The 23,824-nt window shown below is 57.0% G+C and overlaps 2 protein-coding genes across 2 annotated transcripts; one reads left to right on the top strand and one right to left on the bottom strand.

Moving 5' to 3' along the window:
* Nucleotides 1–355: 355 nt before the first annotated feature.
* On the bottom strand, nt 356–9,994 carry EMWEY_00010260 (hypothetical protein, conserved; the record flags this gene model as incomplete). The annotated part of the gene is made up of 7 exons (XM_013478800.1): nt 356–1,497; nt 1,727–2,033; nt 2,220–3,882; nt 4,805–5,082; nt 5,215–7,179; nt 7,532–7,933; nt 8,084–9,994. 7 exons carry the CDS (start codon nt 9,992–9,994, stop codon nt 356–358), a joined length of 7,668 nt encoding a protein of 2,555 aa, XP_013334254.1.
* Nucleotides 9,995–10,918: 924 nt separating this feature from the next.
* Nucleotides 10,919–23,707, top strand: EMWEY_00010270 (hypothetical protein, conserved; the record flags this gene model as incomplete). The annotated part of the gene is made up of 16 exons (XM_013478801.1): nt 10,919–12,781; nt 13,045–13,128; nt 13,502–13,654; nt 14,068–14,165; nt 14,316–14,580; nt 14,680–14,799; nt 14,910–15,547; nt 15,732–17,864; nt 17,967–18,087; nt 18,276–18,542; nt 18,800–19,132; nt 19,869–20,215; nt 20,346–20,865; nt 21,075–21,375; nt 21,482–21,764; nt 21,922–23,707. 16 exons carry the CDS (start codon nt 10,919–10,921, stop codon nt 23,705–23,707), a joined length of 9,312 nt encoding a protein of 3,103 aa, XP_013334255.1.
* Nucleotides 23,708–23,824: the final 117 nt, after the last annotated feature.

Here is a 23,824-nt window from a genome sequence, read left to right on the forward strand (position 1 = left end):
TTTGCTGCATGCAGCTGTTGCTGCTGTCGTGCTGCTGCTCCAGCTAATTTGCTGCTGGTACAGTAGCAGCAGCAGCAATCTTATTGCTGCTGCTGCAGCACTCTTGCTGCTGTCGTGCTGCTGCTCCAGCTATTTTGCTGCTGATGCAGCAGCAGCAGCAGCAGTATTGCTGCTGTTGCTGCAGCACTCTTGCTGCTATTGCTGCATTTGCTGCAACTCACCCCCCAACTTGTTGAGAGTATTTACAACTGTCTATACACCTTGCTGCTGCAGTTGCTGCTGCTGCTGCTGCAGCAGCAGCAGCAACAGAACCAGCAGCAGCAGCAGTTGCTGCTGCTGCTGCTGCTGCAACAAATCAGATGGAGGGCCTATCGCACCTCATTTCTCCATCATCGGAGTTGTCTGTCTCCTCTTGCTGTTGCTGCTGCTGCTGCTGCTGCTGCTGTTGCTGCTGGGTGTTTGCTGCGAATAGAAGCAGACCTCTTCTTGTCTGCTGCTCATGAGGCACAAATCTGCCTTGCAGCAGCTCGTGCTGCTGCTGCAGCTGCTGCTGCAGCTGCTGCTGCAGCTGCTGCTGTTGCTGCAGCTGCTGCATTTGCTGCCTAGGATGTTGCTGCGTCGCTCGCTGCAGCCGCTGCTGCAGCAGCACGGCTGGCATATCCATCGCATGCGAATTCTGCTGCTGCTGCTGCTGCTGCTGCTGCTGTTGCTGCTGCTGCTGCACAAAAAACCTGAAATCGCCGTTGACTGCATGACATGGGACAGCAGCAGCAGCAGATGCTGCTGCTGCTGTTGCTGCTGCTGCGGCACGAATACCTCCAGCTGTAGGAGAGGCAGCCGCAGACTGTTGTTGGGTGCCGTTAGCTGCTGCTGCTGCTGCTGTTGCTGCTGCTGCTGCTGCTGCTGCTGCGTCACTTGATCCATCGGCATCCCATTCGGAGTCTTTCTTGAAGTCATCAAAGAAACTATTGTTACGCACGGGTAGCTGCTGCTGCTGCTGCTGCTGCTGCTGCTGCAGTTGCTGCTGCTGCTGCGGCGGCAAATCTGGCAAGCAAGAGGAGCTAAGAATGCAAAAGCTGCTACCATGCCGAGCAGCATAGAGGCTGCCTTGTTGCTGCTGCTGCTGCTGCTGATTGAGTCGCTGCAGCCGCTGCTGCTGCAGTTGCTGCAGTTGCTGCAGTTGCTGCAGTTGCTGCAGCTGCTCCCGCAGCCTTTCTGACCACGGCTGCTGACACAAGAGCGGGTTTGCTGCTGCAGCAATAGCAGCAGCAAGTACAGCAGCAGGCCTGCTTTGCTGCAGCAGTTCTACCCGCTGCTGCTGCAGCAGCAAACCTAATGGGCTGCCTCTATGGCCTGGAGCGCTGCTGCTATGAGAACTGTTGCTGCTGCTGCTGCTGACGCTGCTGCTGTCGCTGCATGCGCTGCTGCTGCTGCTGCCGCTCTGCGAGCTGCATCTGCTGCTGCTGCAGCCAATTGAGGAACGACGGAGCTCCCTATCTGCAGCAACAGCAGCAAAACAGAAACACAACAGCACATGCAACAGCAAATATACATCAAGCAGCAGCAGCAATTGAAGCAGCAGCAGCAGCAGCAAAAGCACTAGCAGCAGCAGCAGCAGCACTCTAGCAACGAGAAGACAGACGTTGTGATGACAGCCCTGCTGTTATTCTTGTTGCTGTTGCTGCTGCTGCTACGCTGCTGCTGCTGTTATGTCTGCGGTTCTTACCCATTGCCCAGTGTTGCAGTGAAGTTTGCTGCTGCAGCCTGCTGCTGCTGCTGCTGCTGCTGCTGTTGCTTCTGCTGCTTTCCTCAATTGCGTCGTTAAATGCCCCATCAGAGATGCGGCAAACACTGCGTGGCTCTGCTGCTGTTGCTGCTGTTGCTGCTGCTGCTTCCTCTGCACGAGCAGCAGCAGTTGGGGACCAGGATGCAGCTGCTGAGCAGCGCAACAGCTGCTGCTGCAGCTGCAGCAGCTGCTGCTGCTGCTGCGATAGACAGCAACGACGGTATAGCCCTTGTACACATTTCAGCAGCTGCAGCGCAACAAACAGCAGCAACAGCAGCAGCAGCAGCAACAATAACAGCAGCAGCAACAGCAGCAGATGCATTAAAAGTTTGCTGCTCTAGCCAAGTAAGTGAGTGAGACTAGCCTCAGCAGCAGCAGCAGCAACAGCAGCAGCAGCAGCAGCAGCAAAAGTGTTGAATTTGTGACTGCGTACAGCTTGAGCAAGACAAGGTTGGATGAGTCCTGTTTGCTGCTGCTGCTGCTGCTGCTGCTGCTGCTGCTCAGCAACAGCACGCAGCCATTGCCCCTCTTGTACTGTGAGGAAGCAGCAGAGTGTTCTTATAAAAACAGCTTTTGTATATTTGCTGCTGCTCCTGTGTCTGCTGCTGCTGCTGCTGATGCTGCTGTTGCTGCTGCGCTTCAGCAGGTCCTGCTGCCCACTATTCATTTGCTGCAGCAGCAATATTAAGAGCAGCTGCAATGTGCTGCCTGCTGCATCAGGCATCAGCTGCTGCTGTTGCTGCTGCTGTTGCTGCTGCTCTTGCTGCTGTCGTCGCCGCAGACGGTGTCGTGCTATCTGTTGCGCTACGCTGTTGTTGCTAGGACTCCTGTGTCTGCTGCTGCTGCTGCTGCTGCTGCTCTTCCTGGCTACATGTCGGCTATCAGCAGCAACAGCAGCAGCAGCACTTGCTGCTGCTGCCTTCATATCCATACTGCATCCGTTGCTGTTGCTTCTGCTGCTGCTAAGAGACTCAGCAGCAGCAGCAGCACCTCCTGTCCCATCAGCAGCAGCAGCACTTTGCGCTGCTCCTGCTGGGTGTGCTGGTGTCCTGTCTCTTTGCTGCTGTTGCTGCTGTTGCTGTTGCTGCTGAGACACTTGCGCCTGCTCCTTCTGCTGCTGCTGCTGCTGCTGCTGATAAGGACTAGAGTTTAATAAGAGAGGGAAGAGACCCTCAGGGTCCTGCAGCAGCAACCAGCAGGAGGTGCGCAGCAACTTCATGCGCAGCAGCGGGTGTCCTGCTTGTCTATGCCGCAGCAGCAGCAGCAGCAGCAGCTCCTGTAGATGAGCAGCAGATAAACGCTGCCTATACACCCCAACTAGCAACTCCCATAGAGCAGCAGCAGCAGAAGCAGCAGCAGCAGATACATCGCAGCGAGCCTGTAAGCAGCCTGCTGTATACATAAGAAAATTGTATAAGGAAACTTGCTGCTGCTGCTGCTGCTGCTGCTGATCTTGCTGCTCTTGTTGCTGCTGTTGGTCCTGGTGCTGCTGCTGCTGCTGCTGCTCAATGTCTACAACCTCAGGAGCGCATGCAACAGCATAGGCAATGCAGCAAATCCCCTCCTGCAGCAGCGCCTCGTCATCACTGCGCAGCAAAGAGGACAGCAGCAACTGCAGCACAGCAGCAAACGTGCTGCTGCTGCTTAAATAGGCCCTTGTTGCTGGGTCTGCTGCTGTCATCCCTGTTGCTGCTGTCCCCGCTGCTGCTGCTGCTGCTGCTGCTGCTGAGTGAGGCTTCTCAGTGTCTACAGAACCATTTGGGCCCTGAAGCGAAAGCCGCTGCTGCTGCTCGTGCTGCTGCTGCTGTTGCTGCTGCTGCTGCTGCAGCAGCAAAGCTGCCTGCAGACAGCTAGATAACGCCTCTATACAAGTGCAGATCTCATAGGGGGAAACAACAGGAGGATCAGCAGCAGCACAGACAGTACGTCCTCCAAGGCACTCATCTGCTGCTGCTGTTGCTGCTGCTGCTGCTGCTGCGCCACACACTCCTACTGCTCTTTGCCGCTGCAGCAACACCCCACGCTTCCTATCCACTGCAGCACATCGCTGCAGCCGCTGCAGCAGCGGAGGCAGCAGCGCGCTGAAGACCTGTACACTGAGAACAACAGCAACAGCAGCAGCAGCAGCAGCAGCAGCAGCAAATGATCGAGTGAATGGATATGCAGCAGCAGCAGCAGCAGCAGCAGCAGCAGCAGCAGCACGAGAAGGCACTATATGTATCCCCCCTCCTAGAATCAACTGCAGCGTCATCAGCAGCAACAGCGGCAGCAGCATCCAGTGCGGTACCCTGCAGCAGCAGCAGCAACAGCAACAGCAGCAGCAGCAGCAGCAGCAGTACCTGTGTCTCTGGCAGACAACAGCAAGGAGACGAATAAAGCTTTGTACATAAGGATTGCATGGTGGTCTTCTTGCTGCAGCACGCAGCAGCAGCAGCAGCAGCTCCTCCATGTGTCCTTCTACGCATAGCTGCTGCAGCACAGCAGCAGGTGTAACAAGCAGCACACGCTGCAGCAGCAGCAGCAGCAGCAAGAAGCAGCTAGAGTTCCCGCTTAGTCCCCGCAGCAAACGAGGCAAAGACACCCAGAAGCAGCAGCAGCTGCTGGCAGCAAATCCTTCGTCCTTGCTGCAGCAGATAAATGCCTCAAAGGCTACGCAGCCGCATAACCTGCAGCAGCAGCAGCAGCAGCAACAGCAACAGCAGCAGCAACGGCAGCAGCACAAGCAGCAAAAGATTAAACCCTTATAGTCCCAATAGCATCACAGCAGCAACAGCAGCAACAGCAACAGCAGCAGCAGCAGCAGCAGCTGGAGGAAACCTCTCCATTACAACTACCGCAGCAACACCACCACCACCACAACCAACAGCAGCAACAGGAGGAGCAGCAGCAACAGCAGCAGCAGGAGGAGCAGCAGCAGGAGCTTACCTAAGAAGTATATTATTTTTATCACTGCAGCAAGCAGCTAATGCTAATCTAACAATAGTTTGTACTTCTTGTGTATATTTACGGTGTACGTACACCCTAAGTGTGCATGCAACAAGGAAGCAGCGGCAGCGCAGCAGCAGCAATTGAATAGGGCCTGGTGATGCTCCAGCTGCTGCAGCTGCAGCAGCAGCTGCTGCTGCAGATGCTGCTGCTGCTAATGAGGAGGAAGGAGAGGAATCTGCTGCTGCTTCTGCTGGCTCTGCTGCTGTTAATACAGTTGCTATACACTTAACAGGAGACTCTAATAGTGCTGCTGCTGCTGCTGCTGCTGCTGCTTCCGCCTGGGTACAACCAACTGCCCATAGTCCTGCCTGATAACAAACAGCAGCAGCAGCAGCAGCAGCAGCAAGGTAGAAGCAATGTAGCAGCAAGAGATCATCAGCAACAGTAACAACAAGAGAGCAGCAGCAGCAATAGCAGCAGCAGCAGCAGCAGCAGCTAACCTCCAATAGAGACCACCAGGGCTGCCGCTGGTTGCGGCGTTCGCAGCTCGTCAGCAGCAAAGATTCTGCTGCTGCAGCAACAGAAGCAGCAACAACTCTTCTTGCTGCTGCTGCTGCTGCAGCAGCAGCAGCAGCAGATTGCTGCGCCCTCCCCTCTGTCGATAAATCCCCCCAATTGTTATACTGTGTGCAGCGGCTATTGCTGGCATCCACGCAGCATTTGCTGCTGCTGCTGCTGCTGCTGGTGCAACTACTGTCATACCCAGCTACTGCTGCTGCTGCTGCTGCTGATTCGCAGCAGCAGCAATCGTGAGTAGATGCAGCAGGAGTTTCCAGCGCATGCAGCAGCTGCAGCACAACACGACGAACAGATTGTCCAGCAAGAGCTTCCTCATCATCTGCTTCCTGCTGCTCCTGCTGCCGCTGCTGTTCCTGCTGCTGCTGCAGCTGCTGCTGCCGTCGCCACCGTCGACGAGCTGCCTCCCCTGCTGCTGCTGCTGCTGTGTCGCTGCAGCTAGTTGATGAATACCCAAGAAACTGCAGCTGCTGATTTGTGTATCCTTGCTGCTGCAGCAGCTTCTGCAGCAGCAGCCGCTGCTCCGTGCTGCTCCAATCTATGAATCTGTCTGCATTCTGCTGCAGCTGCTGCTCTTCTGCTGCTGACAGCTGACAGTAAGGCAGCAGCAGCGACAGCAGCAACGCCAAGGATGGTGACGGGGTTGCTGGCGTGTCTTCCTCCCCAGCAGCAGCAGCAGCAGCAGCAGGTCTTGCTGCATGCTGCACTTGCTGATTCCCTCGTGCTGCTGTCACAGAGGTAGCCCCCAGCAGCTCATCTGCTTCTGCAGCAGCAGCAGCAGCAGCAGGACCAGCTGCTGCAGATGCTGCTGCTGCTGCTGCTGCAGGATGTGCTGCATCATCGACAGTGTCAACAGTGGATGGTGATGCAGCACCGTTTGCTGCTGCTGCTGCACCTGCTGCTGTTGCTGTTGTTGCTATTGCTGCTGCTGTTGCTGCATCTGCTGCAGTTGCTGCTGCTGCTGCATCTGGCTGCAGCAGCAGCAACCGTAATTGAGGTATACGCGCGAATTCAATAAGAAGACAAATGCATTGTATAACAAGGCAGCGTCCTGATATACTAAGAGCATTAGTTGCTGCTGCTGCTGCTGCTGCTGTTGCTGCTGCTGCTGCAGCAGCAGCAGAACCCTTACTACAGCATTGCTCCCGCTGCTCCTCCTCTACCTCCTGCAGCAGCAAGGCCTCATATGTACAGAAGTACCGCTGCAGCAGCACAACGCATGCATCCAGCAGCAACGGTGCTGCAGCAGCAAACTCCCGCAGCAGGCCGCACTCCCACCGGCTGCAGCACCCACGCCGTTGTGCTGTTGTCGTTGTTGTTGCTGCTGCAGCTGCAGCAGCAGCAGCAGCAGCAGCTGCTGCTGCTGTTGCTGCAGAGGCAGGAGCGCCCTTAAGGAAAGCCTCGGACAGCAGCACGCCGTTGCCTTCTGATGAATTCGTCGCGGGAGTTGCTGCTGTTGATCCTGTTGTTGTTGCTGCTGCTGCTGCTGCTGCTGTTGTTGCTGCAGTTGCTGCTGCTGCTGCTGCTGCTGCTGGCACCGCACCCGATAAAGGGGAGTCTGGTGAAGCAGCAGAAGTGCTGCTTGTTGCTTCTGATGGGGTGTATAGACACCCCACATCATCAACGGCAGCAGCAGCAGCAGCAGATTCAGCAGCAGCTGCTGCTGCAGCAGGGGGCATATCTGCTTCGAGTTTCAGCAACTGCACCTTGCTGCTGCTGTTGTATCTGCTGCTGCTGCTGCTGCTGCTGCTGCGAGGACGGGAGATGCGGGCAATAAGAACGCAGCAACGCAGTGTCTGTACAGCTACTGTTAGGTGGCTACCATCAATAAGATGGAGGCTGCTGCAGCGCAGCAGCAGCAGCAGCTGCTGCACCAGTGGCTGCAGATGCTGCAGCAGCGCGGAGACCCAGCAGCAACCCCAACAGCAGCAGCACTGCTGCTTGTGTGCTGCAGCAGCTTCAAGAAGCTCCACATACACCCCAAGGCTTGCTGCTGATGTTGCAGTATCCAATCGAGGCCTCTGCAGCAGCAGCAGCAGCAACAGCAGCAACAGCAGCAGCATAACACACTAGTTCGTTGTTGCTGCGATCCCCTTATACACACAGGAGGAGCAGCACGCAGCAACAGCAGCAGCAGCAACAACACTAACAGCAGCAGCAACAGCAACATCAACAGCAGCAGCAACAGCAGTAGCAACAGCAACAGCAACAGCAACAGCAGCAGCAACAGCAGCAACGTACCTGGATATGCAGTCTCTTCCTTGTTTTCTCAATAGCAGCAAGATGCGCAGGAGTAATTGCTGCTGGTCTGCCCTCAGCAGCAGCAGCACCAGCAGCAGCAGCACCAGCAGCAGTAGCAGCAACAAGCATTCCTGGTGCAAGTACGAGGTTATATTGCTGCCCTCCTGCTGCAGTCTGCTGCAGTAACTGCTGCAGCTGCTGCAGCTGCTGCTGCTGCAGCAGCAAGAAGTTAGGACAATCACGCAGCAGCACCTGCAGCAAACGCAGCGAGGAGAGTAAGACGAATCGTGCTGTACCATAGTCAGCAGCTTCATCTGCTGCTGCTGCTGCTGCTGCTGCTGTTGCTGCTGCTGCTGCTGCTCCTTCTGCTGCTGCTGCTGCTGATGCACGACGCATCAACTCCTGTATACACAAACAGCAGACGCAGCAGCAAACAACTCTTATACAATCCTACTATTCTTTGCTGCTGCTGCTGTTGCTGCTTGAGTTGCTGCTGCTGCTCCTCCTTGCGTTGCTGCTGCTGCTCCTGCTGCTGCTGCTGCTGCTGCTTACCATCACGCGAGTCAACACCCGTTCTGTTAAGGATTTTGCTGCAGTGCAGCAGCGCTGCCTTGAGTAGCAGCAAACAACAACAGAACCTCCAGCAGCAGCAGCAGCAGCAGCAGCACCTGGTGCTGTTCCTGCTGCTGCTGTTGCTGCTGCTGCTGCTGCAGAGTCTGGTGGGGAGGGTTGCTGCCCCGCGGGAAGAAATCCCGTTGCTGCTTTAGAGCTGCCCGTTGTTGCTGCTACTGCTCCTTGTGTTGCTGCTGCTGCTGCTGCTCCTGCTGCTGCTGCTGCTGCTGCTGCCTCGTCTGTTGCAGCACCCTGATGCAGGGCACTGTCTGCTGCAGTTGCTTTTAATGCTGCTGGCAATACAGCTGGTGCAGCAGCAGCAGCAGCAGCAGTACTCGTCATAGACTGCCGCCTGCATCCACCACTAGTGCTGCTGCTGCTCGTGCTGCAGCGTGGCGTGCTACGGCTGTCAGCTGCTGCTGCTGCTGTTGCTGCTGCTGCTGGCAGCAGCTGCCTGCGGGAGCACATATCCCTACTGCAGCAACAAGAATCTGTTGACAGCTGCAGCTGCTGCTGCTCACTGTACCGGCCGCTGCTGCTGCTGCTGCTGCTGCAGCTGCTGCAGGACCCCTCCTGCTGCTGATATGCTAGTAGATCTGTAAGAACTTTGTGCAGCAGCTGCTGCAGCTGCTGCTGCGGATGTGCTGGTGCTGCCTGCAGCAGCAGCAGCAGCGCTGCCTGCTGCTCGCAGCAATCAAAGGATACCCAGCAGGGCCCCACGAGCTGCCGCAGCAAGGAGGCGCATAGTACCTGCAGCAGGAACTCATCCCTGCTGCTGCTGCTGCTGCTGCTGCTGCTGTTACCGTTGGTCGTGCTGCTGGTGCCGTTTGTGTTGCTGCTTGTACTGCTGCTGCCTGCAGCAGCAGCAGCATGCAACATCTTCTGCCCCTGCTGAGAGAAGATGCAGCAGCAACCAGGAGCAGTACATAAACATATTAAGTGGTCATGCTGCTGCTGCTGCTGCTGTTGCTGCTGTTGCTGCTGCTGCTGCTTATGTTGCTGCAGCACAGCCATAACTCCTGCGCAAACGCAGCTGCCGCTATTTTCTCTTTGCTGTTTCTGTTGTTGCTGTTGCTGAGCAGCAGCAGCAGCACTACCTTGTGCAGCAGCTGCAGCTGCAGCAGCAGCTGCAGCAGCAGCAGCTGCAGCAGCAGCAGCATGATAACATGAATGAGAGAATAAGAGAGGATGGTAACCACATACAGCATATGCTGTTAATGCTAGCAGCACGCCAGGGGATTCAGCAGAGGAGAGGAATACTGCTGCTGCTTGCTGCTGCTGCTGCGCGTCTCCCCCTAACAGCTGCAGCAGCAGCACGTGACACTCACGTAACTGCTGCTCATACATTTCTATGCTGCTTAGACCTGCAGCAGCAGCAGCAGCAGCAGCAGCTGCTGCTGCTGCTGCATCTTTCGGGACACCGCATTCGTCAGCGTGGTCGCTCGCTGCTGCTGCTGCTGCTGCGTCATGGGAGGCTACTGCTGCTGCTGCTGCTGCTGCTGCTGCACCAGCAGGTGCTGCTGCTGGAGCAGCACCGTATACTCCTGAAAGACGAGAAAACTGTAGGCAGCAGCTGTTGCTGCTGCTGCTGCTGCTGCTGTCTGTAGAGTTCCATAGGAAGGGAGAATTCGCCTTTAGTGTTCGCTTCTTTGATGCAGCAGCAGCAGCTGCTGCTGCTGCTGCTCGAACAGCAGCAGCAAAATTGAATGAAGGCTGCTCATCTGGTCTTGCTGCTGTTGCTGCTGCTGCTGCTGCAGAAGATTCAGCAAAGGCTGCGTAGTCTGCTGCAGCAGCACCCTCAAATTGCAGCAGCGGCTGTTCTTGCTGCTGCTGCTGCAGCAGTTCACGCATTGCAGCAGCTGCTGCTGCTTCCGTCTCTGCTGCTGTTGGAGTTGGGGGGCCCCAGCAGCAGCAGATGACAGCAGAGCTGCATTACTAAGTTATAGTTATAGGGGCCCCCATTGAAGAGCCGGAGACAGCAGCAGCAGCACCAGTACAAGTGCAGCAGCAGCAACAACTGCGGCAGCAGCAACTCATGTGCTGCTGCTGATGCAGTTGCTGCCGCTACTGGTGACCAAGAACCACAGGACTGCTGGGGGGCCCCCTATACCTGGGCCGAAGATCGTACGCCAGCAGCAGCAGCAACTGCAGCAGCAGCAGCAACTGCAGCAGCAGCAGCAGCAGGAAGGCGAATTGCAGAAGCAAACACAACAAATGCTTCCTTAACTTTAATATGCAAGAGAGTATATTGATACGAGTTAATATAGAAGACATCCAGCAGCAGCAGCAGCTGCTGCTGGCTGCAGCAGCACCAGCGGCAGCAGTAGCAGCAGCAGCTGCTGCTGCCGCCGCTGCTGCCGCTAGGCATGCACGGGGTGGGTGGGACTGTGGTGTTGCTTGTCGGCTGCAGCAGCAGCAAAGACAAGAAATGAATTATAAATAGTTATTATTATTTGTTTCTTGTATGCAGCAGGGCCTTGCGCCGCAGCAGCTGCAGCAGCAGCAACTCTAGCAGCAGCAGTAGCAACAGCAACTGCTGCATGGCGAGCCGGGTTGCTGCTGCCCCCCAGCAGGGCCCTTACCTGCACAGCAGCAATTTTGCTGCTGTTTCTTGCTGCTGCAGGCTTGCTGCACCTGCCTGCCTTGTAGCAGCAACAGATGCTGCTGCAGCGGCAGCACCAACACCATACCAGCCACAGCAGCAAGACACGCAGCACCAGCAGCAGCAGCAGCAGCAGCAGCAAACCCTTAGAACGATGAGCCCCTACACCTGTCATGCCACACCGGACTCCCACAGCAGCGGGGGAGCTGCTGCCTGAGGGGAATCAGCTTGCTGCTGCTGCTGCTGCTGTTGCTGCTCCGGCATGCTGCAGCAGCCGCAGCTGCAGCAGGAACTGCAGAGATACCTCCTCAGGCAGCAGTAGCAGCAGCAGCAGCAGCACTTGCTGTATCCATTCACATCCCATGCTGCAGCAACAGCAGCAGCAGCGGAGGACAGCAGCACCAGCTGCTGGTGGCGGCTGTTGCCACGCTGCCCGCCATAGGCATCATAAACAGCACCAGCAGCAGCAGCAGCAACAGCAGCAGCAACAATGTCGTGCGGCTGCCGACGGCCCTGGTGCCACTCTTGCTGCAGTGGACACAGCAGCAGCAGCAGCAACAGACACGCAGATAATTGCTGCTGCTGTGGCACGCGTGCTGCACTTACAGCGCCAGCAGCAGCAACAGCAACAGCAACAGCAGCAGCAGCAGCAGCAAGCGCAAGCAGCTCCCCCCCTGTCTCTGCTTGCCTTACAGATGGATGCTTTGCTGCTGCAGCACGGCATCCCTCCTTTATCAGCTAGAGGGACTTTGCTGCAGCACTTGCTGCTTCAGCATTGGCCTGTGTTGCAGCAGCAACTGCAGCAGCAGCAGCAGCACACTATGCTGCAGCAGCCACAGCAACAACAGCAGCAGAGAGACGGCACAGGGGCCCCACGCCTTAACTTAGAAATCGTTGCATACCATCCACAGCAGCAGCAGCAACAGCAGCAGCAGCAACAGCAACAGCAGCAGCAGCAGCAGCAGCTGCAGCTGCAGCATATTAAGCAGGGTCTGCTTCGTCTTGGCAAGTTCTATGAAGGTTTGCTGCTGCGAGAGGCGCGGCATGTGCTGCAGCAGTGGCGCACGGAGGCAGCAGCAGCAGCAGCAGCAGCTGCTGCTGCTGCTGCAGTTGGGGAAAAACTGCAGCAATCTGTTAACTGTTCGAGGCAGCGCAGGTTGCTGCGGTGTTGGAAGGCAGCAGCAGCAGCAGCAGCAGCTCGTCGGCAGCAGCAGCAGCAGCAGCAGCAAGCCCTTTCTTGTCTTTGCCGCTTTGTATCACGACGTGCCTTAAGAGGGGCACTGCAGCACCTGCAGCAGCAGCTGCTGCTGCTGCAGCACAGCCGCAGCAGCAACAGCAGCAGACACCTTAAGGAGAAGGCCTTACGTGCTTGGTTTTGCTGCCTGCAGCAGCAGCGACGTGTTAGGCAGCTTGCTGTTGTTGCTGCTGCAGTGCGAGAGCAGCAGCAGCAGCAACAGCTGCAGCAGGCGTGGTATGCATGGAAGCAGCAGCAGCAACAGCACAGCAGCAGCAACGCTGTGCGTCTTCGTTTGTTCACTGCTGTGCAGCAGCAGCGGCAACAGCACCAGGTGCTGCTGCTGCTGCAGAAGCACTGCTGGCGGCAGCAGCGGCTGCGTGCTGCAGCAGCAGCTATACAACGCCGTGTGTCCGTGCTGCTGCTGCATGCAGTTATACAGCAGTGGGGTGCAGCAGCAGCAGCAAGTCGTGAAGAAGCTGCTGCTGCTGCACCGCAGCAGAGTGCAGCAGCAATCATAGCAGTCCTCCGCTTTGTGGTGCTGCATGCACAGCAGCAGCAGCAGCAACACCAGCAACAACAGCCACAAAGGAAGCAGCAGCAGCGTACCCTGGCGCAGGTTGTTCACCAAGCCATCAGCAGACAGCAGCAGCAGCAGCAGCAGCTACCGCTGCTGCTACAGCAGCAGCAGCAGCTGCCGCCATTTGCTGCCTTGCTGCTGTCTTATATACCTATAGAGATGCCTATACACCCCAAGAGATTGCTGCAGCACTTACCAGCTATTACTAACGCACTTAAGGGAGTATGTTGCTGCTGTTGCTGCTGCTGCTGCTGCTGTCGCTGTAGTTGCTGCTGCTGTCGCTGTTGTTGCTGCTGCTGTCGCTGTTGTTGCTGCTGCTGTTGCTGGTGTTGCTCTTCTTTTGGTGGTGTTGCTGCTGCTGGTGCGTCATAGAGGTTATAGGAGATGGTTGCTGTTATTGCTGCTGCTGTTTCTTTTTGCTGCTGCTGCTGCTGCTGCTGTTGCTGCAGGAGTTGCTGCGGTCTTGCTTCCGTTGCTGGCGTCAGTGGGCTGCTGCTGCTGCTGCTCTTCGGCTGCAGCAGCGGCAGCAGTTGCTGCGTCGCGCCTTTGATGCCTTAATAGTTGTTACAGTACGGCAGCAGCGGCTGCAGCAGCAGCAGGAAGCAGCAACAGCAATGAGCAGCAAGCTGCTGCTGCAGTCTGCATGGCAGCAATGGCAGCAACGCTGCAGGCGTTACTCTTCCTTCCGTCAGAGATGTCATGCTCTGCTGCGCCAGGTTTGCTGCTGTTGCTGCTACTGCTGCTGCTGTTGCTGCTGCTGCTGTTACTCTTGTTGCTGCTGCTGTACCTACTGTTGTTGTTGCTTATGGTGCTTGTGTTGGTAGTGTTGATGGTGCTGCTGCTGCAGCAACAGCTTGTGCTGCTGCTTTTGTTGCTGCTGCTTGTGCTGCTGCTGAGGGTCAGCTGCTGCAGCAGTGTGGGGTGTTGTATGTGCTGCTGCAGCGTACGGTGTCTCTGCAGCAGAGAGCCTTTTGTGGTTGGCGGGTCTTTGCTGCAGCAGCAGCGCAGCAGCGGCAGCACGAGGAAGCTGCTGTTGCTGCGCTGCAGCGGAAGCAGCTGCAGCGTTTCTTCTATTTGCTGCAGAGAACCTATAGGGTAGGCCTGCTGCATGCTGCATGCTGCCTGCTGCCTGCTGCTGTGCTGAATCGTTGCTGCAGTCTCCTTAGCTAGCTAGCTAGCTAGCCGCCTAGCTAGCTAGCTAGCTGCCTAGTTAGCTACAGCAACCCCCTTAGCAACCCGGGTAGCTAGTTGGCTAGCTAGCTAGCTAGCTAGCTAGCTGGCTAGCTAGCTAGTAGAGCTAGCTGGCTAGTAGAGCTAGCTGGCTAGTAGAGCTAGCTAGCTAGTAGAGCTAGCTGGCTAGTAGAGCTAGCTAGCTAGTAGAGCTAGCTAGCTAGTAGAGCTAGCTAGCTTTGTAGGCAGCAGACGGGTTCCTGCAGGGAGCTCGCATACTGCGTTTGCTGCACTTCCTGGTGGCTTGTGCTGCTGCTGCTGGTGCTGCTGTGCTGCAGGAGCGCCGCCGTGCTGCTGCATGCAAGGAAGCGTCAATGCTGCTGCAGCAGAAGCATTTGCTCCGCCGAGCATTCTTCTCTCTCCGAGCCAATGTTGCGTGCGTCTGCTGCTGCTGTTGCTGCTGCTGAAGTTGTTGCTGCTGCTGCAGTTGGGGGGGATTCCTTGCCATGGGTTGCTGCCTATACTGGGGCTGTTGCTGCTGCTATGGCATCTGCTGCTGCTGCTGCTGCTGGTTGGTTGTCTGCAGGGAGGAGAAGAAGATAAGGAAGGCGCGTGCTGTCTGTCAGCAGCTGCAGCAGCGGCAGCTGTTGTGGCTGTGGTGGACAGTTGCTGCTTCTGCTGCTGCGCTGCAGCACATGGCTTTGCTGCTGCAGCAGCGGCGAGCACAGCAGCAGCTCCGATGTATTTTTACTGCATGGAGGGAAGCAGAGGGCCGCAGCAGGCTGCTGCGCCAGAAGCAGCTGATGGTGGAGCAGCAGCAGCAACGGCTGCTGCTGCAGCAGACTATCACTGTATGGAGGCAACAGCTGCAGCGACGCAGAGCAACAGCAGCAGCTGCTGCTGGCCTTGCTGCTGTATGCAGTCGCATGCTGCTGCGCTATGGGTGGCAGACATGGCGGAAGGCAGAGAAGCTGCAGCAGCAAGAAAATCTGCTGCAGCAGCAGCAGCAGCAACACTGCAAGCAGCAAGTGCTGCAGGCGTGGCTGTCTCTTCTTGTGTCAGTGCGGCTGGTGAGTTGCTGATAATGCGATGCTTCTTGCTGCTGCTGCTGCTCTGCTGTTGCTGCTGCGTTCCTGCTATTATTGGTGTTGCTGCTCTGCTGCTGCTGCTGCTGCTGCAGCGGGTGTTGCATGCACGTGGAGCTGTGCTGCAAGGAGTGCTGCTGCGCCTGCTGGCTTCCTGGAGGCGGCGAGCAGCAGCAAGACGGCGCGGCTTGTTGGTGCAGCAGCAGCAGAAGACACGATTGGTTGCTGCTGCTTATACGGGTTGGAAGCAGCAGCACCAGGAGGAGCAACAAAGGAAGCTTCGGCTGCAGCAGGGCTTCGAGTTGCTGCAGCAGCAGCAGCGAAGGAGACTCCGTGCTGCGCTGCAATGCATGCGCGAAGCAGTAGCCCGCAGCCCGTTAGAGCAGCAGGCTGCTGCTGCAGTGCAGCGACGGCAGCAGAAGCTGCTGCTGCAGCAGACATGGAGGCTATGGCAGCAAGCAGCACACAAGCAGCACCTGCTGCTGCGGCTGGGTGTCGTTGCTGCTAACTATAAGGCACGGCTAGCACTGCAGCAGCTGCGCATGCATGCTGCAGCAGAAGCAGCACTGCAGCAAACCCTCCTACCCTTCTATGAGAGCAGCAGCAAGCTGCTGCTGCGCCGCTGCTTCCGACAGTGGGCTGCTGCTGCAGCACGGAAGCAGCATCTGCAGCAGGCAGCAGCCAAAGTTGAGCTGCTGCAGCAGCGAAGGGCTAAGGAAGCCTTCGTGGCTTGGTGGGTCTAGCAACCGCAGCAGCAGCAGCAGGGGTAGCAGTATCCAGCGGGTTGCTGCAGCAGCAGGTACTCTGTACATATCCGCCCTGACATCCTTCTGCTGCTGTTGCTGCTGCTGCTGCTGACGTATGCTGCAGGAGAGTTGCAGCTCGTGTTGTTGTTGCTTGTCGTCGCCTTGATGCAGTGCAGCAGCAGCTGCAGCAGCGAGTTGCTTTTGCTGCTCTTCGTCTGCATGCAAAGCATGCATCCGTGGTGCTGCTGCTCGTGCTGCTGCTGTCCCGAGGGTCGAGGATGGCGCTGCTGCGTTTTGGCTGGCAGCAGCTGCTGCTGCACAGGGAGAGAGGACAGCAGCAAGAGGTCAGTTCGTCACTGCAGCAGCAGTAGTAGTAGCAGCAGCAGCAGCAGCAGCAGTAGTGGCATACACTACTACAGCGGGAGCAGTAGCAGCAGTAGCAGCATCAGTAGTAGCAGCAGCTGTAGCAGCAGCTGCAGCAGCAAAGCGTGGCGGTTGTTGTGTTGCTTCTGTCTGTTTGCAGCTGCAGGCTGCTGCTGCGCTGCAGCAGCACGAGAGGAAGCTGCAGCAGCGGGTATTTGCTGCATGGCGTGAGCAGCAGCAGCAACGGCAGCAACAGAGGGACAGGAAGCAAAAGCTGAAGGAGCAGCAGCAGCAGCTGCAGCAAATGCACCGCATGCGGCTGCAGCATAGAGTGCTTGTTGCTTGGCTGCAGCGGCTGCTGCGACCAGTGCAGCAGCAGCAAACAGCAGCAGCACTTAAGGAAAGGTGCAACAGGAAACTGCTGCTGCTGATGCTGCAGCAGTGGCGTGCTGCTGCTGCTGCAGCGCAGCGCCGTCGTCTTGCTGCCGGTGAGGAATTATTGCAGCAGCTTCCTGCAACACCACCTGCTGCTGCTGCCATTCGTGCTGCTGCTGCTGTTGTTGTTCTTGCTGCTCCTCCTCCCTTATCTTTAATGCGTGTGTTCGCTGCTGTTGCTGCTACTGCTGCTGCTGCTGCTGCTGCTGCAGAGAGAGTGCGTCAGCAATCTGCGCTGCGGAGTCTTCGGGCGAATTTTGCTTGTCTAAGGAATACTGCAAGGAGGCAGCAGCAGCAACGGTTGCGGCTGCTGCATGCGTTGCTGCTGCTGCCGGTGCAGCTGCCCCTGGTGCCAGCACCCGCGGCAGCAGCAGCAGAAGCAACAACAGCAGCAGGTGCAGCAGCTACAGAGAGTCTTCCTCTTGTCCCCCGTGCCCTGCTGCAGTCACTTGCTGGCGAGTTGGTGACACCGCAGCAACAGCAGCAACAACAGCAGCAGCAACAGCAGCAGCAGAAGAAGGTGCAGCAGCGAACTCCATCTACCGCAGCGCCCGAGTCTGCAATGGGCCTTCAAGAGCAGCAGCAGCAACAGCAGCAGCAGCAACAGCAACCGAAGCAGCAGCAGGACGGCCTGTCCCCACCGCCACTGCAACTTCCAGCAGCCCGTAGCGCAGACAGTAAGAAGAATATCCAAGCAGCAGCAGCAGCAGCAACAGCAGCAGCAGCAACTCCTGGTTCCTTATGGGCATCACAAGATTCAACAGCAGCAGACTCTGATGATTTGCTGTCGTCACGCCGCAGCAGCTGCGCGCTGCTGCTGCTGCTGCGGGAGCTTTCTAATGGAACAACAGCAGCAGCAACAGCAGCAGCAGCACCAGCAGCAGCAAATGCTGACGCTGTTGATACATCCACGGATGCCCTGGAAGGAGATGGCTCCTGCCTGCCGCAGCAGCAGCAGCAGCAGTTGCTGCTACTGAGTAAGTCCGTCCTCCAGCAGCAGCAGCAGCAGCAGCAAGGAAGCGCTGCAGAAGCCATCGCCGCGAACGTGACTGCGCAGCAACACCTCCTCGACATTGACAGCAGCAGCAGCAGCAGCAGCAGCACTCAATGGAAGCTGCTGCTGCCACGAGAGATGCTAGCAGCAACTTGGCACTCTGTGCGTCTTGTTAGGCGTTGCTTCTTGCTATGGCAGCAATATAAGACAGCAGATTTGCTGCGGCGGCAGCAGCAGCAGCAGCAGGTGCTGCAGCTAAGGAGCCAGCTGCATCTGCTGCAGCTGCAGCAAACTTGGATAGCCTGGCGCTGTGCCTTGCAGCAGCGGATTAATGATGATGCTGCTGCAGCGCAACAATTGTCGCTGCTGCTGCTGCGGCGGCTGCTGCTTAGCTGGCGGCGTTTAGCGGAGCCCCGCATGCAGCGGTCTGCTTCTGTTGCTGCTGCAATACAGCAGCAGCAGAAAAAAAATACCTTTGTTGCTGTGATAGCAGCATGGAGACAACGGACCTGGTGAGTGCATGCAGCCCTTAGCGTCCTCTCTTTTGCTTTGCTGCTGCTGCTGCAGGCACCAACTCAAACTTCTTGCTGCTGTTGCTGCTGCTGCTGCTGCAGGAAGCAGCGCCAGTTGCGGCGTGCTGCTGCTGCTGCTTCTGCCTTGTGGTCTACTCGGGTTTCCTCTGAGGTGTTCGCGCTATGGGCAACTGCAGCACGGCTGCATGCGCTTGAGACACAGGTATTGCTGCTGCTGCTGTTGCTGCCTCTCTGTGCCTCCGCCTTCTTGCTAGCTGTCTGTGTGGTCCTCCTGGCTGGTGGGGATGCAGCCCAGCAGCAGCAGGAACTGCTGCTGGCGATGCTGCTGCTGCTGCTGCTGTACATGTGTCAGCGTACGTGTGCTGTGGAGTTTCTCTTGTTGTGCTGCAGCTTCGACAGCAGCAGCAGCACCGGCTGCTGCAGCAGGTGCTGTCCTCCTGGCGACTTTGCTTCCTGGGTCGGCGTCTTGCTGCTGTGGTGGTGATGGCGCAGCAGCAGCCGCTGCTGCGACGGGGTTGGCAACACCTGCGTCTGCATGCATTTTGCAGCAGACTGCAGCAGCAGACGCTGCAGCGCGCATTTGCTGCGCTGCTGCAGGCAGTCAACATGCGGCGAAGACTTGAGTGGTGTCAGGCATGCGCCACCTTGCAGCAAGCCGTAAGTGCAGCACCAGCAGCAGCAGCAGGAGCAGCAGCAGCAGCAGGAGGAGCAGCAGCAGCAACGAACTGGCGTCATCCCTAGCATTACGCTGAGTGGATGCTGCAACATCAGCAGCAGCAGCAGCAGCAGCAGCAGCATTTCAACGCGCAGCAGCAGCAGCGTTGCACAACTATCGGAAAGGACAGCAGCAGCAACAGGAAGAGCAGCAACAGCAGGAGAATTGCATGCATGCGTGTTTGCTGCTGCTGCTGCAGGTGAGGAGACAGCACGAAGTATTTGAGCAATGGCGTTGGCTGCTGCTGCAGCGGCAGCGTGCTGCTGCTTTGCGGTCTGTTGGTGCTGCTGCTGCTGTGCTGCTGCGGCTAAGTCGTTGTTTTGTTGCATGGAGGGACCTTGCTGCAGCAAAACAGCAGCAACGGCAGCAGCAGCTGCAGCTGCTGCAGCAGAAGCAGCAGCTACAAGGGCCCCATGGCAGGGCCTTAGCAGCCAGGTGTCTCCGCATGTGGCGATTAGCGTATAGACTGCAGCAGCTGCTGCAGCGTCGTGCTGCTGCTGTTGCATCCAAGACCTTCTGGGCCCTTAGAGAGGTGAGCTTTTGCTGCTGCTGTTGCTGCTGCTGCTGCTGCTGCAGTTGGTATCTTCTGTCGCTGCAGATCCCTTACATGCATGATTGTTGTCTACAGATTCTATTTGCAGCAGCAGCTGCTGCTGCTGTTGCTTCCAGTAGAACTCATTTAAGCTTCATTGCTGCTGCTGCTGTCTGCTGCTGCTGTTTGCTGCTGCTGCTGCAGGCTGCTATGCGAAGAGCGCAAGAAGTGCAGCAATTTAGTGCATGCAAACGTCTTCGTTTGCTGCGTTTATTCCTCTCATGGAGGAAAGCAGCAAAACTTCATGCTGCTGCTGCTGCAGTTGATGGCATTTGTTCCCGCAGGTCTGCTGCTGTTGCTGCTGCTGTTGCAAGTTTTGGATTTGCTGCTGGCACCTGCTGCTGTGCATGCGTATTCTTGTAGCAGCTGCTGCAGCTAGCCACATGCACATTCCTCCATCCTGTTGCTGATTTTGCTGCTGCTGCTGCTGCAGGTTGCTGCAGCATACGTTTGTTCAATGGAATTGGCTACGCAAGAGACAATCCCTGTTAGAGCTGCTGGCGCAGCGCGCGCTGCTGCAGCGGCAGCAGCAAACTGCTGTTGTTGTATTTCAAGTAGGCAGAAGCAGCAGCGGCAGCAGCAGCAGAAGCAGCAGTAACAGGAGTAGCAACAGCAATAGCAGCAACGGCAGCAGCAGCAGCCAGAGATGTTGTGGATACGTGTTGTGCTTCTTCAGGCCCTTAGAGTGCATGCAGAAAGGCAGCAGCACATGCGTCAGGTGCAGCAGCAGCAGCAGCAGCAGCTGAAGCAAAGGGTGTTGCATGGCTGGCAGCAGCTGCTGCAGTGCTGCTGCTATTATCGGCAGCAGCTGCTGCGGCGGGCCTTTGCTGCGCTGCGCTTCTCGGCTTGTGTGGCGCGCAGCATTTTGCTGCTGATTGCATGCGTGCAGCGACTGCAGCAGCAGCAGCAGCGGGAGGCGCTGCAGCTGCTGTATCAGCGGATGCTGCGCACAAAGAAGCTGCAGCAGCTGCTGCGAGCAGCAGCAGGACAGCGACTGCAGCAAGGACTGCAGGAACTTAAGCAGTAAGACAAATAAAGACACAAAAGAATAAATATAAATAATAATTAATTATATACACAAGGCACAATAATTAATTAATTAACTAACTAATTAATTAATTGCTGCTGTTGCTGTTTCTGCTGCTGTGTTCAGTGCTGTGCAGGTTCGTTGCGGCCTGGTGCTGCATCGCATGCAGCAGCACGCGATGAAGCAGGAGCAGCTGCAGCAGTTTGCTGCAGCAAGGGAGCAGCGGCAGCAGCAGGAAACAATGTATAAAGCATTTGCTGCCTGGAGGCGATTTGCTGCAGCAAGGCAGCATGCAGCAAGAGCAGCAGCAGCACTGCAGCAGCTACGTGAGGAAGCAGGGCCTCAGCTGCTGGTGATGGGGTGTCTGCATCGATGGTTGCATGCGCTGCACAAGGTGCAGCAGCAAAGGAAGGCTGCTGCTGCACTGCAGCAGCTGCAGCTACGTCACTGGTTTGCTGCATGGCATGCTGCGCTGCTGGATGTAAGAGACGCGCAGCAGCTGCAGCAGCAAGCGCTGCAGCTGCAGCGCCAATGGAAGATACGCCGTCTGCTGCTGCTGCTGCAGGAGCAGCAACAGGAAGCAGAATGGAAGGCATGGTGTATCCTTAGAGCAGATGCATTCCTGCAGCTGCTGCAGCAACGCCAGGTACCTTGCTGCTGCTGCTGCTATTGCTGCTGCTGCTGTTGTTGGTATACCTGGTTTGCTGCAGCAGCTGCAGTAACGCCAGCTGCCCTGCTGCTGCTAGTACTTCTCTTGATGCTTCTCCTTTTGCTGCTGCTGCTCTCTGGTATGCTGCTACTGTTGCTTAATGTGTTGCTGCTACTGCCGCTGCTGCTTTGTGTGTATTGCTGCAGCAAGCAGAAGTGCTGCTGCAGTGGCGCAGCTATTTGAGGCGGCAGAAGAATCTGCGTGCATGCGCGCAGCAGGTGCAGCAGCAGCAGCAGCAACGGTTGCTGCGTTGGTCTCTGGAGCACATGATTACTGCTGCAGCAAAGGGCCAACGACTCAGCCTTGCTGCTGCAGCAGTGCAGCAGCAGCACAGGCTGCTGCTGCTGCGCACCCTGTGGGGCCATTGGCGGTCTCTGTGTCGCTATGCACAAGCAGCGACAGCATTGCTGCAGCATTTCCTGCTGCTGCAGCACGTTAGGAAGCAAAGTAAGACTCCTTTGTTGCTGCAGTTGCTGCTGCAGTTGCTGCTGTAGTTACTGCTGTAGTTGCTGCTGCAATTTCGTGCTGCAGCTCTGCTGGGGTGTATGTGCAGGTCGGGTATTGTCCTTCTGGTTAGCATATGCAGCAAAGCGCAGCAGATTGAGGAGAGCAGCAACAGCACTGCAGCTGCAGCAGCAGCAGCAGCAAGACAGTGCTGCTGTGTCGCTGGAGCAGGCTTTTGGGGAGTGGCGACAACTCGTGCTGCAGCGACAGCAGCAGCGCCAAGAGGCGCAGCAGCGGCTGCAGCAGCTGCTGCTGCTAAGACATCAGCAGCAAATGAGGAGACTTCTCTTATATTGGGGAGCAGCAGCTAAACACAGAGCAGCTGCTAGGAAGTACGCCTCTTGCTTATCTGCTGCTGCTGCTGTTGTTGCTGCTGCCTTGCTTGCTGCTGTTACTGCTGCAGCCACGCTGGTTGCGGCTGGTACTACTGCCCTTGTTGCTGCTGCTGCTGCTGCAGTTGCACGTTTGTTGTGTCTGTTTTGTTTACAGGGCGGTGCTGCAACGCATTGCCGTCTTCCACCAGCACCAGCAGCAGCAACAGCAGCAGCAACAGCAGCAAAATGTGCTGCTGCTGCCTCCGCCAACCCTGAGTGGGAGACGACGTGCTGCTTCTTTGAGTAGCAGCAGCCGCCTAACCAGCAGCAGCAACAGCGATAGCAGCAGCAGCCGCAGAAGCAGAAGCAGCAGCAGCAGCAGCAGCAGCAACGACAGGATTGAAGCTCGCTCGCGCCCTCCCCAGAGACTGCGGTGGCAGGACACAAGCTACACAGCAGCAGCAACAGCAGCAGCAGCAGCAGCAGCAACAGACACAGCAGAAGCAGAAGAAGAAGCAGAAGTATCTGATGAGACATCAAGCTCGTCATCTCCCACAGCGTCAAACCACCACCACCATCAGCAGCAGCAGCAGCAACAGCAGCAGCAGCAGCAGCAGCAGCAGGATGAGGCACTAAGTCTATCTTTTTCTCGTGAGGCATTCCTCTCTCATTCACAAACATCAGAAGATGATTTGCTGCTGCAGCAACGATGGCGGCAGCAAATGCATCAGGAGCAGCGGAGGCAGCCACGTCTTATGACGCCACCAGAGCAACTGCAGCAGCAGCAGCAGCAGCAAACCCAGCAGCAGGAGCAGCAGCAGCAGCAGCAGCAAAGGCGACAGCAGGGGTTGGCGTTCGGTTATCCTCTCCCTAGTTCGTCATTACATCTTGAAGATCTTGAAGATGATACACCGCATGGAACAGCAGCAGCAGCAGCAACAGCAGCAGCAAGGGCAGCAGCAGCAGCAGCAACTGTTGCTGCTGCTGCAACCTCAAGACATATTGTTTCTTCACGCCATTCTGCTGGGACACGCCCAAGGAGCAGCAGCAGAAACAGCAGCCGCCGCAACAACAACAGCAACACCAGCAGCAGCAGCAGCAACAGGAACAGCAGCAATAGCAGCAACAGCAGCAGCAACACCGGCAGCAGCAGCGCAGTTACTTTGCCCCCTCGGCGCAGCAGCCACCTCCCTTATAGACAGATGCACCCAGAGATATTTGACAGCAGCAGCAGCAGCAACAGCAGCAGCAGCACTAGCAACAACAACGACAAAATCAGCAGCAGCAGCAGCAGCAGCAGTGACAATACAGCAGATAGCAGTCAGTGGCGCAACAGCGCCCTTAGCGGACTCTTAGACGATGCTGCTGCTGCTGCTGTTGGCAGTAGACAGCAGCAGCAGCAGCAGCAGCACGAGCAGCTGCAACACCTTCGGGTGTCTCGACGGCGGTCGATGAGCTCCGTAAGCGCAGCAAGATATCAGAGCAGCAGCAGCAGCAGCAGCAGAAACGGAGCGCTAAGTGACGCGAGCAGAAGAGTGGCGAGGCGACGCAGCAGCAGCAAGAGGCGTAGACGCAGCAGCAGCAACAGCAGCAGCAGCAGCAGTGGTGATGAGTTTGCCCGTACTGCTGCGCTGCCTCCTTCACCATATTATGTAGCAGCAGACAAGCTGCCTAGACACCGAAGGTCCCTGCATGCACTACAGCAGCAGCAGCAAGAGCAGCAGCAAGAGCAGCAGCAGCAGGATGCTGCTGATGATACTGCCTCTCGTGCAGATAGCGAACTCCTCTTACGTAAAGCTTGGGAGGGAGAGCTGCCGCAGCAGCAGCTGCTGCTGCAGCTGCGGCAAGACGTCCGAGCTGCAACAGCAGCAGCTGCTGCTGCTGCAGCAACAGCAGCAGCAGCAACAACAGCAGCAGCTGCAGCAGCAGCGAGTACGCCGCCGCAAGAAGACAGCAATTAGATGCGTTTGTTTAGACTTTATTTCTTGAATAATAAGGTTTTGTCCGTCCTGTTGCTCTGCTGTTGCTGCTGCTGCTGCTGTTGCTGTTGCTGCTGTGTTCTTTCTGTAGTTGCAAAG

Source organism: Eimeria maxima, genomic scaffold (assembly GCF_000499605.1).
Source record: "Eimeria maxima Weybridge genomic scaffold, Emw_scaff69, whole genome shotgun sequence".
In the NCBI taxonomy this organism is placed as follows: Eukaryota; Apicomplexa; class Conoidasida; order Eucoccidiorida; family Eimeriidae; genus Eimeria; species Eimeria maxima.